The 16,806-nt window shown below is 46.8% G+C and overlaps 1 protein-coding gene across 1 annotated transcript in view; it reads left to right on the top strand.

The window, feature by feature from the left end:
* Nucleotides 1-16,247, top strand: part of PGAP3 (post-GPI attachment to proteins phospholipase 3) — a 19,894-nt gene extending 3,647 nt beyond the window's left edge. The window contains exons 2-8 of the mRNA XM_056863632.1: nucleotides 908-1,005; nucleotides 3,610-3,762; nucleotides 7,327-7,389; nucleotides 9,686-9,747; nucleotides 10,330-10,466; nucleotides 12,141-12,345; nucleotides 16,153-16,247. Of these exons, the coding sequence (XP_056719610.1) occupies nucleotides 908-1,005; nucleotides 3,610-3,762; nucleotides 7,327-7,389; nucleotides 9,686-9,747; nucleotides 10,330-10,466; nucleotides 12,141-12,345; nucleotides 16,153-16,216 (782 nt within the window). The 3' untranslated portion in view covers nucleotides 16,217-16,247. The remainder of the gene's footprint in view (nucleotides 1-907; nucleotides 1,006-3,609; nucleotides 3,763-7,326; nucleotides 7,390-9,685; nucleotides 9,748-10,329; nucleotides 10,467-12,140; nucleotides 12,346-16,152) is intronic.
* The last annotated feature ends 559 nt before the right edge of the window (nucleotides 16,248-16,806 follow it).

The raw sequence follows: 16,806 nt of genomic DNA, 5'->3' as shown, positions 1-16,806 counted from the left end.
AGTTAATTCATTAGAAAAACAGATAGCTTATAATTGCTTAAAATAAAATATGCATGATAATTCTGAGCAACTCCCAGTCATTTCAAAATCATCGTAATGAGCTATGCTGTTTCGAGGTAATGTTCGAGATCTAAAGGGATGGGGAGGGACACTGGAAATTAGTTTGGGGCGAAATCCCCTTTTTAGCCTGAGGAGTTTTTCTTTTTCCTTTTTTTTCTTTTTCTTGCTACAGAAACATTGGAAATTTTGGGGAGAGTGTTTAAAAAACCCTACAGTGCAATGTTTTCTGTATTTGAATGAGGGAAATGAGTTGCAAGACCAGAGTTGCTCACACAACATATTTCCAACAATGTGACTAATATTGTCAATACGCCTTAACATGTATGATGATAATATACTATTGAAAAGTTCCATGTTTTAAACATTCTATGCTGCTAGTCTGTTGTAGCTAAACGATACACATTTTTATTGCTACAAAATTTGTGTTTTCTAGTTTCAATCCCCCCTCAATGAGCAATAAATAAAGATTAATCTAATTCCCCCTCCGAAACTTAGATGGCAAAAATAAAGGTACGTGTGTAGTATAGGGTGCAGCGGTTTGCTGCTCTCGCTCTAATATTAGGTATATTTCCAATTTTTCTTGTAGAAAACTAAGGCTTGTGTAATTTTTTAATTTCAAAAACATGTACGAAGAGTACGATTGTATAGGTATTCTTATAAGCTATGCATTCTATGTTGTTGAAACAGCACAATAACTTTAGACTTGATAAGAAAGTAAGTATCCCATACATTTCAGATTTTTTCTAAAAAATGTTGGGTTTTGTGCAGATGCTTCAAAATTTCTAAACATTTTATGGTATTATCCAAATGAATGACTACCTATTTTTTTTCTCCATACATGTTTTAGGATGGACTTGCAGAGATGATTGTAAATATGAATGTATGTGGCTTACTGTGGGCCTTTATGTCCAGGAAGGATACAGAGTGCCTCAGTTTCATGGAAAGGTGAGTGCTATCCGTGAATTGAGCTGGCTCATCAGTAAGGCAGCACAGGGTTTCCCCCCCTGATATCTGGGTTTCCATGAGTTGGCACCTCCCACTACCACATGGGCTAGTAGGGAAAGAACCCAGAAGGGAGTAATCCCATTTGAAGCATCAGCCAGTGTGGTGTAGTGTTGTAATGGTTAAGAGCGGTGGTTTGGAGCGGTGGACTATGATCTGGAGAACCAGGTTTGATTCCCCACTCCTCCACATGAGCGGTGGAGGCTCATCTGGTGAACTGGATTTGTTTCAGCCAGCTGGGTGACCTTGGGCAAGTTAGAGTTCTCTCAGCTCCACCTACCTCACAAGGTGTCTGTTGTGGGGAGGGGAAGGTGATTGTAAGCCGGTTTGAGTCTCCCTTAAGTGGTAGAGAAAGTTGGCATATAAAAACCAACTCTTCTTCTTCTCTCATTATCAGGCAGCCAGTGTGCTATACCTCCCCCTGAGGCTTCCAAAGTTGAAAGTGGGGGAGAATTGGGGATCTATAGAGAAACAATGCTAGTGACATAATGTGGGGTATAAGAAGGGCTTGGGATCCCAAGAAGTAAAGATTATGGTGGGGATCCTCAAAGTCAGAGAGCATCACTGATGCTGTGTCAGTGTAGGAAGATTTTGGTTCTCAAAAAAACACCTGGATCTTCCACTTCAATTTTCCACCACAACCATGAAGACTATAAACTTTTCTGTAATGGAAAGTATAATGCTGCAGTTTTCTTAGACCTGGTAACAATCTGCAAGATTCATGGTACAGCTTTGAATCCTCATGCCAGTATCCGAGAGTCTATAGGTTTCTAAATGCTCCACCCCGCCTGTAGCCACTATCCAGGAAATAGCACATATTCTGGGACCAGAACAAACAGTTGAAGCTGCAGAGATTTTTCCACACAGAATTTGGGCTTCTCAAATTTGGAATGAGTAAAGAGAGAATCAGATTAATAGTCTTGTACTGGAATGGGGGAAGGGAAGGGATTTGGAAATTGGATATAGAAGGTTGTATTTTGAATTCTCCCAAAGGCATTTACTGGCTTTTTGAGCTTTTGAGGTATGAAGTTTTTGAGCCCCTTGCTGCTAGTATAGAGGTTTTCTTCCTCAACGCACCCTATGAATTCCATGGTTACTGTCCATTTCTCCCCAAAATAGCCAGGACTCTCCTATCAAAGTGAAATCTTTCAGCCAGCATCTTGCCAACCACCCCTTAAAATTTGAACCGTGCCCTAGCAAGATCTGCCCCTTCCCAGCCTACTGAGTTCACTTCTCCAGGTTGCCCTACTGCAGGATTCCTTGCTTGCCTTCTCCATTCCTTTTAAAGCTTCTGCCACAATGGTTCAGGGGCTCTACTAACAATGATGACAGCCTCTGTGCTGAAGAGGACAGCCTGCTTCATTAGGAGGCATGTCTTGCAATCATTTCTAGTGAAGTTGGGCCTATTTCATGAAGAAGAGAAGATGGTTTTTATATGCCGACATTCTCTACCACTTAAGGGATAATCAAACCAGCTTACAATCACCTTCCCTTCCCCTCCCCACAATAGACTCCCTGTGAGGTAGGTGGGGCTGAGAGTGTGACTCGCCCAAGGTGACCCAGCTGGCTTTGTGTGTAGGAGTGGGGAAACCAACCCAGTTCTCCAGATTAGCCTCCTCCGCTCATGTGGAGGAGTGGGGAATCAAACATGGTTCTCCACATCAGAGTCCACTGCTCCAAACCACCGCTCTTAACCACTACACCACCATGCACCTGTTCTAAGCATCAGAATCTCTAGTCCTTTAAATCGGCTTTCACCACAACCATGAGGACCAGAATCTCTTAGAAAGCAGAAGGTATAATGCTACTGTGCCTGATTAAGCTAAGCAGGGTCAGCCCTTGTTAGTACTTGGATGGGGGGCCAGCAAGGAATACTAGGGTCGCTATGCAGGCAGTGGCAAACCACCTCTGTTTGTCTCTTGCCTTAACCTAGACAGCCCAGGCTATCTTGTCAGATCTTGGAAGCTCATCAGGTTCGGCCCTGCTTAGTACTTGCATGGGAGACCACCAAGGAAGTCCAGGGTTGCTACTGCCTACAGAGCCAGTGTGGGGTAGGGGTTAGGAGCGGAAGACTAATCTGGAGAACTGGATTTGATTCCCCACTCCTCCACATGAGCGGTGGACTCTAATCTGGAGCTGGGTTGGTTTCCCCACTCCTCTACCTTGGGCTAGTCACAGTTCTCTCTGAACTCTCTCAGCCCCACCTACCTCACCAGGTGTCTACTATGCGGAGAGGAAGAGAAGGTGATTGTAAGCCAGTATGATTCTCCTTAAAAGGTAGAGTAAGTCAGCTTATAAAAACCAACTCTTCTTCTTGAAAACCCTGCTGGGTTGCCATGAGTTGGCTGAGACTTGATGGCATTTGACACTCATACAGCCAGCTGCAGCTGTGCCAGTCTTCCTTGATCTTTCTGTAGGTAGGGCTGTGTATCCCCCTTAGGGTATCCTAGTTTTAGTCCCTGAAATCATTCTGGAAAACCTATACATATGTTTGCATTTTGGGCTGATGATTTTCTCCCCCTCCTTGTTCTGTTTTTCCTCCCTTAGTGGCCCTTCTCTCGTTTCCTGTTCTTTCAGGAGCCGGCTTCTGCCTTCGCTTCATTCCTTAACGGTCTTGCCAATGTAGTCATGCTGAACAGATATAAAGCTGCCGTCCCGCCTTCTTCTCCCATGTACCATACCTGCATCGCCTTCGCTTGGGTAGGTAATTTTCTGGTGTGTTTTTTAAAATGAGAAATAAAAGGTTCGTGCTGGTCACTAAGAGATAAAAAAATATGGCTAAGGCCAATGGCGCAAAGTAAAGTAAAAATATATATTTTATTACTCTGTTAAAATCCCCCAAATTCCCTAAACATGACGTTTATTAGGCAGACTTTGTTTTATGGGGTGGTTTGCCATTGCCTTCCCCAATCCTCTACACTTTACCCCCAGCAAGCTGGGTACTCATTTTTCCGACCTGGGAAGTAGGGCTGTCAAAAAAAAAAAATTCGGTACAGTTCGGATTCGGCCGAATTTGGCCCTTGTGGGTTTGATACGTGCCGAAGTCCGAACTCCCCCACTTCGGATCCGTTCAATTCGGCGGGAATTCAAAGTTCGGAAACAAATTCGGCTGAATAAAGCCATTAAAAACACAACCGCGCCTTTCCGCGGCTCTGGGGGGGGGCATTTTTGGGCTTAGAGGTCCCAAACCTTTGGCAGAGCTTCAAAGGACGTTTATTGAAAGACTCCCGAAGTTTTGTAAAGATTGGGTCAGGGGGGGCTGAGATATGGGCCCTGAAAGGGGTCCCCCCCACCCTTAATGTTGTGCATCTCTCAGCAGAGCTTGCCGCCCACGCACAAAGCTCCCAGCCCGACAACAGCGGAGAAATTAGCAAAACAACTGCAAACACAACCTTGTTAAACAACACCTTTGCAACACACAACTGAAACCTCCCCCCTCAAACCAGGGAGCGAGAGACTCGAGGGGGAATACACACCCCAGGCAGAACTGACAAAAGCCCCCTTTGGCTTCCCCCCCACCCACAGAAACTGCTCCCTCCCCACACACACACAGACTCTGCTTTCCCCCACACACACACACATACACAGGAGAAAAATTATAGATTAAAGCCCCCAAAGGGGTCTTACTGTGGCTGTCTTCTGTTCCATCAGGACGGGCTGTAATCCAAGATGATTCCAATTAGGCACGGAACGTTTTGCTCTGGAGAGATGCACACAGGATCGGATCGGCTGCCCCATTCATCCCAATAGGGGAAAGGGGAAAGCCCATATCTCGGGACCCCCTGACCCAATGTTCACAAAACTTGGGGGGTTCCTTAAGAAGCTTAATCTAAAGTTCCAGTGAAAGTTTTGTGTCTGCACCCCCAAAAATGCGCCCCCTGCAGCCATGGAAAGAGAAAAGGGGGGGAGGCGATATTTCTGCCCCCACTGAACCCATCTTTACAAAACTTGGGTAGTATCTTAAGAATAATTCACTGAAGCTATGCTAAAAGTTTGGGGGCTATATCCCCAAAAAAGCGCCCCCTGCAGCCACATAAATGGAAAAGGGGGGGAGGGAAAAGGGGGAGAGCCCATATCTCGAGACCCCCTGACCCAATGTTTACAAAACTTGGGGGGTATCTTAAGAGCACTGGTCTGAAACTCCGCTCAAAGTTTGGGATTTGTACCCCCAAAAATGCGCCCCCTGCAGCCATGGAAAGAAAAAGGGGGGGAGCCCATATCTCGGGACCCCCTGACCCAATGTTTACAAAACTTGGGGGGTACCTTAAGAAGCTTCATCTGAAGTTCCAGTGAAAGTTTTGTGTGTGCACCCCAAAAAATGCGCCCCCTGCAGCCACAGAAAGGAGCGAATGTGCACAAGCACCCCCCACACACACACACGAGGATTTCGCTCTCTCTCTCTCTCTCCCTGGCCGGGCCGCACATCAGCTGATTCCTCCAGTACTCAATCCTGACTGATTGGCCAGAAGAAGACCCAGCTTGGCCATTGATTGGCCGGGGGAGGAGAATGCTGCTTACTGACGGTTATGCTGCTTACTGACGGCCGAATTGGCCGAATTTATTCGCGAACTCCCGAACTCGCTGAATTCGGCCCCCCCCCGGTTGCCCGCCAGTTTTGAGTTTGGATCCGTCCGAACAGAAAAGCAACGAATCAGGGGAAATGCGGTTGCTTTTCAGTTCGGACCGAACCGAATTGACAGCCCTACTGGGAAGGCCGAGTCAACCTTGCGCCGGCTACTTATTGAAAATAAGTCAAGTTCATTTCAATGAGATCAACTTCTATGACAAAATGTCTAGGATGAAAGGCTTTGACTCCCTTCAGGAGGGGGGAGAATGAAACATGTAAAGATGAGGTGGGATCCTTGCTAGGCATGGGCTTGGTGGGAGGGGAGGAGAACATCTGCAGGGCTGGCTTAAGACAGTTTCTCTTCTCACCCAAACACTCCACTCTGCACATCCTTTTGTAACCTCTGCACTAAGCTGGGTTACAATTCTTTCCCTTGATATCAAGTTTTCCACATGTGGAGAAAATATTTTGCATGGAAATGCGTTCAGCCACACGACCCCTGCCTCAAAATCAAGCACCAAAGACCAGACTCAGCTTTATCTCCTCAATGCAAATGAAAGTTGCCCCGGACTCCTTGCTGTTTCAAGAAACATGGGAGTTGGCAGTTAGATGGTATCCCTCGGATGCCAGACTTAGCTAACGTTTTCTATTGAACTGATGTTTGTTTGTTTTTTAGTGTTGGTTTTTAGTGTGATCTTGGGATTGCTTTTGTTTTCATTGCTCAAGTTTTGGCAGTTGCCATTTATTTGGTAAGCCATTTTTAGCCTTCTTTCAGCCAGATGATGGAGTAGAACTTTTAGATAAATAGGAATAAAGGAAGGGGGCCAAAAAGAAGCTCAAAGCCCCCCCAGCAGTTTCCAAACCAAGGTGTGTGCAAGGGAAGAGAAGCATTCCTGAAAACGCTTCCCCTCCCTTTCAACTTCTCTTTGCTTCTGGATCAAGAACTCTGTTAGATTTGTGGTTCTAAGCATCATATGAAACATAGAGCTGGAAGGGACTTCAAGGGTCATCTAGTCCAAACCCCTGCACAATGCAAGAAATTCACAACAACTCCCCCCCCCCCCCCGCCTGACCAGAAACCCTCCAGGACCCCTGACCAATCTGGCCTGAAGGAAAATTCCTTCCTGACCCCAGAGTGGTGATCAGCAGTACCCTGGGCATGTAAGAAACGGCCACGAGAGCCGAACCACTGGCTCATCCCTTCTTGCCCTCCCTCTCATGATCTGCCTAAGTGCACAGAATCTGCATTGCTGTCAGATGGCCATTGAGCCTCCACTTAAAAACTTCCAAAGAAGGAGAGCCCACTTGTTGAGACGAAAACGGTCAATATGTGTGCCTCGGCTCTGAGGTGAAATAGAGTTTTCTATATGTTGTGAGAACTTGAATGAAAGTTACTACATCGGAAGTAGTGCATCGGAAGTAGTGCACCACCTCCTGAGGAAGCCTGTTCCACTGAGGAACCGCTCTGTCAGGAAATTCTTCCTAATGTTTACCTGAAAACTTCTGATTTAATTTCAACCTGTTTGTTCTGGTCCAACCTCTTGGAGCAACATAAAACAAATAGAAATATGACAGGCAGGCACCTAGCTGAGCAGCTTGTTTTCATATGCTTGTTTGTCAGAGCCCAGCTTCAGATTTCTGGTCTCAGATTGTCTCAGCCTGTGACTTCGGATATTTTCCCCTCCCTCTGTCTTCAGGTCTCTTTGAATGCCTGGTTCTGGTCTACGGTTTTTCACACTCGAGACACAAATCTAACTGAGGTGAGTGGTGTTGTATCACAAAATGTTGCATTACCTGAGGAGCACTAAAAGGTTTGGGGAGGGTTATTTGGGGGGAATTTTGAAAAAAATCTCCCCAGTTCTGTTGATAAAAATGAACCCCCTTCCCCCAGTCCTTATAGGAAGGAAATAAGAACCTGTGCTAAATATATTTACTGCAGAAGGCAATGAGAGTTGCTTCCAAATAAGCAGAGAATCATAGAGTTGGAAGGGGCCATGCAGGCCATCTAGTCCAACCCCCTGCTCAGTGCAGGATCAGCCTAACACATCCCTGACAGGTGTTCGTCCAACTGTTGCTTGAAGACTGCTAGTGAGGGAGAGCTGACCACCTTGCTAGGGTAATGCCTGCATTCGGTCAACAATCCTTCAAGCCCAACAATTGGTTTTATAACTATGTGAGTGCCTGCCACTTTGGGGGCCAGCATGGTGTAGTGGTTAAGAGTGGTGGGCTCTGACTGGAGAACCAGGTTTGATTCCCCACTCCTCCACATGAGCGGCTGACACAAAACTGGTGAGCTAGATTTGTTTTCCTGCTCCTGTGCATGAAGCCAGCTGGGTGACCTTGGGCTAGTCACAGCTCTCTCAGCCCCACCTATCTCACAGGGTGTCTGTTGTGGGGAGGGGAAGGGAAGGTGATTGTAATTGATTTCAGTTTGATTCTTCTTTAAGTGGTAGAGAAAGTCGGTATATAAAAACCAACTCTTCTTCTTCTTTGTAGAGTAAGAGAGGCCACTTCCCCCGCGAGCTTCCATTTGACACCAGGGAATGTAGAAAGAAACTAGAGTAAAAGGGAGGAAGGATGTGCCCTCAATTCAGTTATGGATATTTAGGTTTATTTTCAGCAGGATGAGAGGAGTATGGAAATGATATTCCAGAGGCTGCATAGAACTGGTGGGTTTTTAGGAAGAGAGAGAGATAGTATGATGTAGGTGTTCTGGGAGGCAGTTCAAGGCAGGTGAGGCACTGCTGAGAAGTGAAGTTCCTTTTCACAAGCCCTGTCCTCTTTGCCCCCCCACTATTACAGATGAGGTTGGTGGTAACCAGAGACAGGGCTTTCTTAATGGTGGCACTGCATCTTTAGTGTGCGCTTCCCTTTTGAGGCTTGCCTAGCACCTACCCTATTCTCTTACGTGCCAGGCCTAAAGCATTTTTCTTTACATGAGCTTTAATTAAGGGGCGGATCTTTGAAAATTGGGGGAGGGTTGACAGACCATTTCTAAGTTGAGAACTGTTTTATTAAAATCATTTAAGGCTGCAAAATGTCTTCTGCTGGATTGTATTTTTTTGAAATTTTTTTGCACTGGCTGTAATTTTTAATTTTTATGCTGTTTTAGGATTTTTTCCTGTTTTCATTGGTAAGAAGTCTTAAACAGGTTATGTGGAGAGGCAGCATGTAAATTTTCTAAATAAACAGTCTGGTTCTGAACCTCAGCTTCACCCTTCATAGAGTTCTTACAGGCAAAGGTGCCTTTACCATGAGGCTTAGCAAGTTGCCTGGTGTTGTCAGTCTCCAGTTGATGACTGGAAATCTCCCAGAATGACAGCTGGTCTCCAGATTACAGAGATCATAAAAATGGCTGCTTTGGAAGGTGGTCTGTATGGCATTTTACCCCACTGAAATCCCTCCCCTCCCCAAACCCACCCTCCTCAGGCTCCACCCCCACCCCCCAAATCTCCAGGAATTTCCCAACCCGGAGCTGGCAACCCTAATGTCGCCTGTGGTAAAAGGCAAAGGTGCCAGCACTGGGCCATTACTGACCCATAGGGTGACGTCACATCCCGATATTTACTTGGCAGACTATGTTCATAGGGTGGTTTGCCAGTGCCTTCCCCGGTCGTCTACACTTTACCCCCAGCAAGCTGGGTACTCATTTTACCGACCTCAGAAGGCTGGAAGGCTGAGTCAACCTTGAGCCGGCTACCTGAAACCGACTTCCTTTCGGGATCGAACTCAGGTCGTGGGCAGAGCTTTAAATTGCAGTACTGCAGCTTACCACTTTGTCGCCTGTGGATAGATAATCAAATCAGTCCTACACAGTGCTTTACATTCATGGAATTAGCGGCCACTTCCAGGAGCGCTTGCTGCAATTTGCATGTGTGTCAGGTAATACATTCCATAACTGCTACAAACAGGTTTTCCTCCCTGATGGCTTGGGCCTTCCTGCCCCACCCCCCAAACCAGTGATGCTAAGAAGAAGTGCTCTTTTATTGTTAAGCCAGTGATCTAGTGTGGAGTGAGGACTGGTTCAATTGTCTAGCTGAATTTCTTTTCCCACAGAAAATGGATTATTTCTGCGCGTCTGCCGTCATTCTTCACTCTGTATATTTATGTTGCGTCCGGTGAGTCTCCCCCCACCCCTCCAATTTCCTTGGCTTGGCATTAATCAAAGGGATGGAAGGATGCCGGCATTTGTGTAAGCCAGGGGTCCCCAGCCTTGTTAAGCCTGTGGGCGCTTTTGGAATTTTGAGAACCGTTAGTGGGAATCTCCACAAAATGGCTGCCTTGAGAGCTTGGCTTGGCCAACCACAAAACGGCCACCATGAGGGCTTGGTCCGATGTCAAAATGTTGGGTGGTTCCACAGATCGTTAAGCCTTTCCCAGCCAAGCTTCTTCCTGTGACAGAGGCAACTACTTCCAAAATGGGAGCTTCCTGCAGACACAAGGGAGATGCCTCCTATGTTCTTCTGAAGTACCTCATCCAGTAAAGTGGAGGAAAGTCGGGCAGTTTGCTCTTGGTGAGGAGATGCTTTGAGGAAGAAGCAAGTGAGCGCCTCATCTAGGCCAAGTCCCTGTAAGGTCATGGGACTGGCCTTCACAGAGCTGCCTTTCCCACACGCAGAGGGGAAACGGGCAAGACAGATCTTCGCAGCATGCCACAGCCCACGGCGTCTGTCTTAAACAACATCTGTTTTTTGTCACAGGACCCTGGGGTTGAGACGTCCAGCTTTTGCCACCGCCTTTGGGGGTTTCCTGCTCCTCTTCTTGGCCTGCCACATCTCCTACCTGACGCTTGTGCGCTTTGATTACAGCTACAACATGGCTGCCAATGTGGCCATCGGTGAGGCCTGCCTGTCACATACATATATTTAGCCGGGGGGGAGAGGAGGGGGGAAATTCCAACCCAAAACAGACTAGGTAACCAGAAAGGTTGAAGAAGGAAAAGGGAGAAAAAAACCTATGAGTAGAATTATCACTGTTAATTAAAAAGCTAAAATTATAATAAAGGTAAAGGTACAAGAACTGGGCCATTCTTGACCCATGGGGTGACGTCACATCCTGACGTTTACTATGCAGACTATGTTTGTGGGGTGGTTTGCCAGTGCCTTCCCCAGTTGTCTATACTTGATCCCCAGCAAGCTGGGTACTTGTTTTACTGACCTCGGAAGGATGGAAGGCTGAGTCAACCTTGAGCCGGCTACCTGAAACCGACTTCTGTCGGGATCAAATTCAGGTCATGAGCAGAGCTTGGACTGCAGTACTGCAGCTTACCACTCTGTGCCATGGGGATCTATGTAAAATTATAATACAAATGCTTTAATCAGATTAAAAATATGAAAACCGTGCATCACATACAAGAATCTTTGGTTATGTATTTATATATTTCATTAAATTTTTACCCCACCCTTCCCAGCCAAAGCTATGCTCAGAGCGACTCACAAACCACATAAACATAATATGTATATTATATAGTATATGTATATGTACCTTCCCCATGTGAATAAAACCTCTTCAGTAAAATTGCATTTGAATACACGAGATGTCATACAGTTGCAAGCATCATTCCTATGACCAGGTGCATTTAACAAATCACATACCGTAAAATACATGTAAACGTATATTTAACAAAACGTCCTTGCCCTCCATAGCAGTTACCTCCACAACAGGACATAATAATGTTTGAACTTTGAACACTGGTTACTGTTGATATGAGTTACTGTGAACTTTTATTTTATTTATTTTATTATTTCTTGCTGGGACCTAAGGTGGATTACACCATTGAAAACAATGGCATAAGAACAGTATAATACATTCAGCAAGCAGTCCAGTAAACCAGATTACGAAATTAGAGAACGCACTCAAAACAGTATAATGCATGCAATAAAATGGTCTAGCACACAGAGCAAACAATACACCACCAAAACTCGAATACAAAACTGGGGAACCATGCAATGGGACCCTCTTAGGGCCAGGCTAGGCTTTACCCGAATCCCATAAAGGAACCCAAGCCCTAATGTAGTTGTGGGAGTAGCCGTGCTGCTGTGCGCATAAGATGCCGATTTTTCAGCAGTCCTGGTTCAGTTGCAAGGGAAAGCGCTGGTTCAAGTTGGCAGGACTGTGGCTCCGTGGTAGAGCATCTACTACGCACGCAGAGGGTCCCAAGTTCAATCCCCAGCATCTCCAAGTAAAAGAATCAGGTATCAGGCAATGCAAAAGACCTCCACCTGAAACCCAGGAGAGCCGCTGTTACGGAGAGTAACCAGGACTTTCCCAAGCTTGCTGTCCTGTCTGTTGGGTGTTGCAGCCTGGGAAATGTACTTGGAGATCTGGGGCTGAGGGAGGAGCCACCTGGCCCTACTGCTACTCATGCTATAGGTATTACTGCTACATCTGTAGCTCTAACCACTGCACAACCACATGCATGGCAGTCAAAGGGCTCCCTGCGCCCACCAGTCGATGCCACTGATAGCAAACTTGACGGTTTTCTTTTTTTTTGTCTCCTTGCCCCCTACAGGCCTCTTTAACCTCTTCTGGTGGTTGGGCTGGTGCATGAGGAACCAGCAGCGCCTGCCGCATGTCTGGAAATGCCTGGCCTCGGCCCTCCTTCTGCAAGCCTTGGCGCTGCTGGAGCTGCTGGACTTCCCGCCATTGTTTTGGGTCTTCGACGCCCACGCCATCTGGCACATCAGCACCATCCCGGTCAACATCCTTTTCTACAGGTCAGGCACAACTCACCTGCCCTTCCTGCTAGGTGTAGTGGTTAAGAGCGGTGGTTTGGAGCAGCTGACTCTGATCTGAAGAACCGGGTTCGATTCCCCAGTCCGCCACATGAGCAGCGGAGGCTAATCTGGTGGACTGGATTGGTTTCCCCACTCCTCCACATGAAGCCAGCTGGGTGACCTTGGGCTAGTCACAGCTCTCTCAGCCCCACCCACCTCACAGGGGTGTCTATTGTGGGGAGGGGAAGGGAAGGTGATTGTAAGCCGGTTTGAGTCTCCCTTAAGTGGTAGAGGAAGTCGGCATATAAAAACCAACTCTACTTCTTCATGCCCAGCGGTGCTCTTTGTACTGTCTGCCCTGCCCTGAATAGTCCCAGGCTAGCCTGAGCTCATCAGATCTCAGAAACTAAGCAGAGTTGGCCCTGGTTAATATTTGGATGGGAGACCTCCAAGGAACACCAGAGGCATTCAGAGAGGTGGTTTGCCATTGCCTGCCTCCACATCACAACCCTGGTATTCCTTGAAGGTCTCCCATCCAAATACTTGCCAGGGAAATGTGAGGGAGATCTGGCTGCGACATCTGTCACCCCATTGATCGCCAGGGTTGATTCGGCTGATCTGGCTGGCTAGGCGGGTGTCCCTCCCTCCCTCACCGCTCCATGTGCGTCCCTCCCGAAGCTGCGCGCTCGGTGGAAGAAGACGACCATCCCAGATAGAGGGTGTACCGTTCTTCGGTCAAGGGTATATGATACTTGCCAGGGCTGAGTGTGTGTGACTGGCCCAAGGTCACCCAGCAAGCTTCCATAGAGTAGGAATTCGAACCTGATCCTAGTCTCCCAGATCCTAGTCCGACACCTTAACCAGTACACCACGCTGAATATAGCATGCCGTGAGACAATCAACAGGAGAAAATCTTGCTCTCCAGAAACAAAAGTCCAGTAGAGCCTTAAAGACTTAACATTTATTTCAGGATGAGATTTTGCAAGTCACAGCTCACTTCTTCAGATGTCACCAAAAGCGCACCCCCTTCAGACATTTGCCTTTCCTGGTCTGGAGGGCCATTTTAAAAAAATGAAAGTTGAGAATACTAGGATGTGGTGTTTGTGCACCCATAACCTTTCTCTGTACTCGTGTGGTACAGTTCCATAATCTCAGAATACAGCAGGATGCTGCACAGAATTCTGAAACGCACAATCCTGCCTGTGAGGTTTCTCTCTCTTGACTTGAAGACAACCAGCCTAACCTTACTCTTGGGCCTTTAACGGCAGCTGGATGTGCAGAAATTGTCAGGGGAAGGTTTTTCCCTGCATGGTGGGCAGTCCTTTGGCCTGCCAATTTCTGCCCATTAAACTGGAGTTAAAGGCAGGGGGGCAGGGGCTGGTTGAGAGGCTGACTGTCATTCTTGTCTATAAAGGGTAGAGCCTGCTCTGTCCCAAGGAGAGCCAGCGTGGTGTAGTGGTTAAGATTAGCGAACTCTAATCTAGAGAACCTGGTTCAATTTCCCGCTCTTCACATGAGCTACTGACTTTAATCTGGAAAACTGGGTTCGATTCCCCACTCCTCCACATAAACGAGACTCTAATCTGGAGAACCAGGTTTGATTCCCTGCTCCTCCACATAAGTGGTGGACTCTAATCTAGAGAACCGGGTTTGATCCCCCCTCTTCCACATGAGCGACGGACACTAATCTGGAGAACTGGGTTTGATTCCCCACCCCTCCACACGAATACTGCTATGTGACCTGGGGCTAGTCACAGTCTCTCCGAACTTTCTCAGCCCCACCTACTTCACACCGTGCCTGTTGGGAGTGGGGGAAGGTGATTGTAAGCTGCTTTGAGACTTCTTATGGTAGAAAAAAATGGGGTATAAAAACCGACGCTGCTGCTTCTTCCAAAGGCTGTACGTGTTGGAAACTGGTCTGTAGCCATCCTGTGTTAAACTGTAGCCCATTTCATAAGCCTTTGGCAGGAGCGTTGACACGAAAGCTGGGCAGTTTGTGCAGCTGGTGGAATGGGATGCTGCCACTTTGCTGAGCAAAGTTTGAACTATCAAAAACTAGCAGCAACTATGGCCATAACATAAAGAATGCTTGAATACTAAAGGACCTAACCCAGCCCAACAATTTAATATGCCAAAAGTACATACTACAACATTATACAAATGTTACAAAATATACAATGTCTAAACATATAAAAAATCCTATCTAATCACAAACCACAAATTGTATCTACAATGAACTCAGAGTGTTTCCTTTCCTTTCCTTTATCCCTTAGAAGCTCCTTGATCCATTGATCTTGAGCAGCATAAATCTAGTGTTTGAGGGATATAAGGACTGAAATAAATCTTGCCACTGACAATGTAGCCTTGGGATCCCTGTCGCTTAATAAAAAAGGCATTAGATTTTTATATTAGACACAGAGGCATTAGATTTATATGTTAAAATGGGAGAGATATAACGTGACCAAGAGAGTGTTTTCTGGCATTCTGCGTTCTACAGCAGCATCATTCATAGTTTTTAAAGAGACAGTACGCACTTTTTCAGCTAGATGCTAAATGGCTTTTCAGAGATATGATCCACCGACCAGTATTCAATGCCAAATAATTCACGTTGCGAACCAATTCAATGCCAAAACATTTATGTTGCTTAGACATTGTATATTTTGTAACATTTGTATAACATTGTTGCAGTATGTACTTTTGGCATATTAAATTGTTGGGCTTGGTTAGGACCTATAGTATTTAAGCATGCTTTGTGTTATGGCCGTAGTTGCTTTTAGCTTTTGATAGTCTGTACATTGTAGAGCAAAGTTTAAAGCCTTCCTCCAGCCTGGGGAGACTTCCTCCTCCCATGGAAGAGCCGTTCTAGTTGGAGGAAGGTTCCTTGGATCTGGGCCACCATTTTCGGCAGCTGCATTGCAGCCGTTCATTTATCTGCTGTTATTGTGCTGTTATAGTGTAGACGACTGGGGACGGCAATGGCAAACCACTCTGTAAGCATAGTCTGCCTAGTAAATGTCGGGATGTGACGTCACCCAAGGGGTCAGGAATGACCCAGTGCTTGCACAGGGGAGTACCTTTACCTTTTTTCTATTGTGCACATACAAAGTCTTGGAACATGGTGGGTGACAGATGGCTGGGGTGGAATTGGAGCGTAACTAGAGGCAGGTCCCCCACCTCCAAAGGAGGGCAACAAAGATGGTGAGGGGTCTGGAGACCAAGTCCTATGAGGAAAGGTTGAAGGAGCTGGGTATGTTTAGCCTGAAGAGGAGAAGACTGGGAGGTGATATGATAACCATCTTCAAGTACTTGAAGGGCTGACATAAAGAGGAGGGTGCCGAGTTGTTTTCTGTTGCCCAAGAAGGTTGGACCAGAACCAATGGGTTGAAATTAAATCAAAACAGCTTCCAACAGTTAGAGTGGTTCCTCAGTGGAACAGGCTTCCTCGGGAGGTGGTAAGCTCTCCTTTCCTGGAGGTTTTTAAGCAGAGGCTAGAAGGTCATCTGTCAGCAATGCTGATTCTATGACCTTAGGCAGATGATGAGAGGGAGGGCATCTTGGCCATCTTCTGGGCATGGAGTAGGGGTCACTGTGTGTGTGTGTGTGTGGGGAGGTAGTTGTGAATTTCCTGCATTGCGCAAGGGGTTGGACTAGATGACCCTGGTGGTTCCTTCCAACTCTGTGATTCTATGATTCAGTGTGGATTTTGCAGGCTGATGAGACCAGTGGTAAAGCCTTGTAACAAACCCAGCTAATCCCTCCAGAGGCAGCCAAACTTTAAAACTTTATCCCCTCTTCTTCTCTTCGTAGTTTCCTCGTGGACGACAGCCTGTATCTCCTGAAGGCCAACTCAGACATTCTTAAACTAGACTAAAGGCTCGGGTGAAACACAGATTGGGGAAGAGTACCGGCCTCCTTGGAGGACACCCACCAATCGTTTCCAGCACCCGAGGACCCAGGCCGGCTTTGTTTTTGAGAAGTGGTGACAGTCGGCCCTTCCTCTTTCCCTGCCCTTACACCCTTGAAGCTTCCGTACCTGGATTTGGTTGCCATGATGTCCTACGCTACTTGCCTGTCTCCTGGATGTATCAGGATACACATTTCCCCTCCCCAGCAACTGCACTTGGGGGTTCTTCATTCTGCCTTCCCAAATGATTTTCGTGCTTCTTTTTAGAGAGAACCGGGAACAGTCTCCCCCTGCGCTCGCTCTCCTCGATTCCTTTCCCTTTCAGTTTGGGTCAGTTTTGAAAGTGGCTACACAGCATTGGCTCTGCTAATCCAACAGGCTCAGCTGAAGAGGCTTCAAACGTATTGTACAAGACGGTGGTGGCCTGGAACATTCAGAGCCCTTGTTTGCACGGCGACAACAGCTTCAGAAAAGGAAGAGCATTAGGCTGCTTTCTTGACAGGTTACCCTTTGCCATCTCATCAGGAACTACTATGCTATGAATTCTGCTTCCTCCC

This window comes from Euleptes europaea, chromosome 18, assembly GCF_029931775.1.
Source record: "Euleptes europaea isolate rEulEur1 chromosome 18, rEulEur1.hap1, whole genome shotgun sequence".
In the NCBI taxonomy this organism is placed as follows: domain Eukaryota; kingdom Metazoa; phylum Chordata; class Lepidosauria; order Squamata; family Sphaerodactylidae; genus Euleptes; species Euleptes europaea.
The sequence above is the reverse complement of the archived record's forward strand: the minus strand, read 5'-3'. Positions and strand labels throughout refer to the sequence as shown.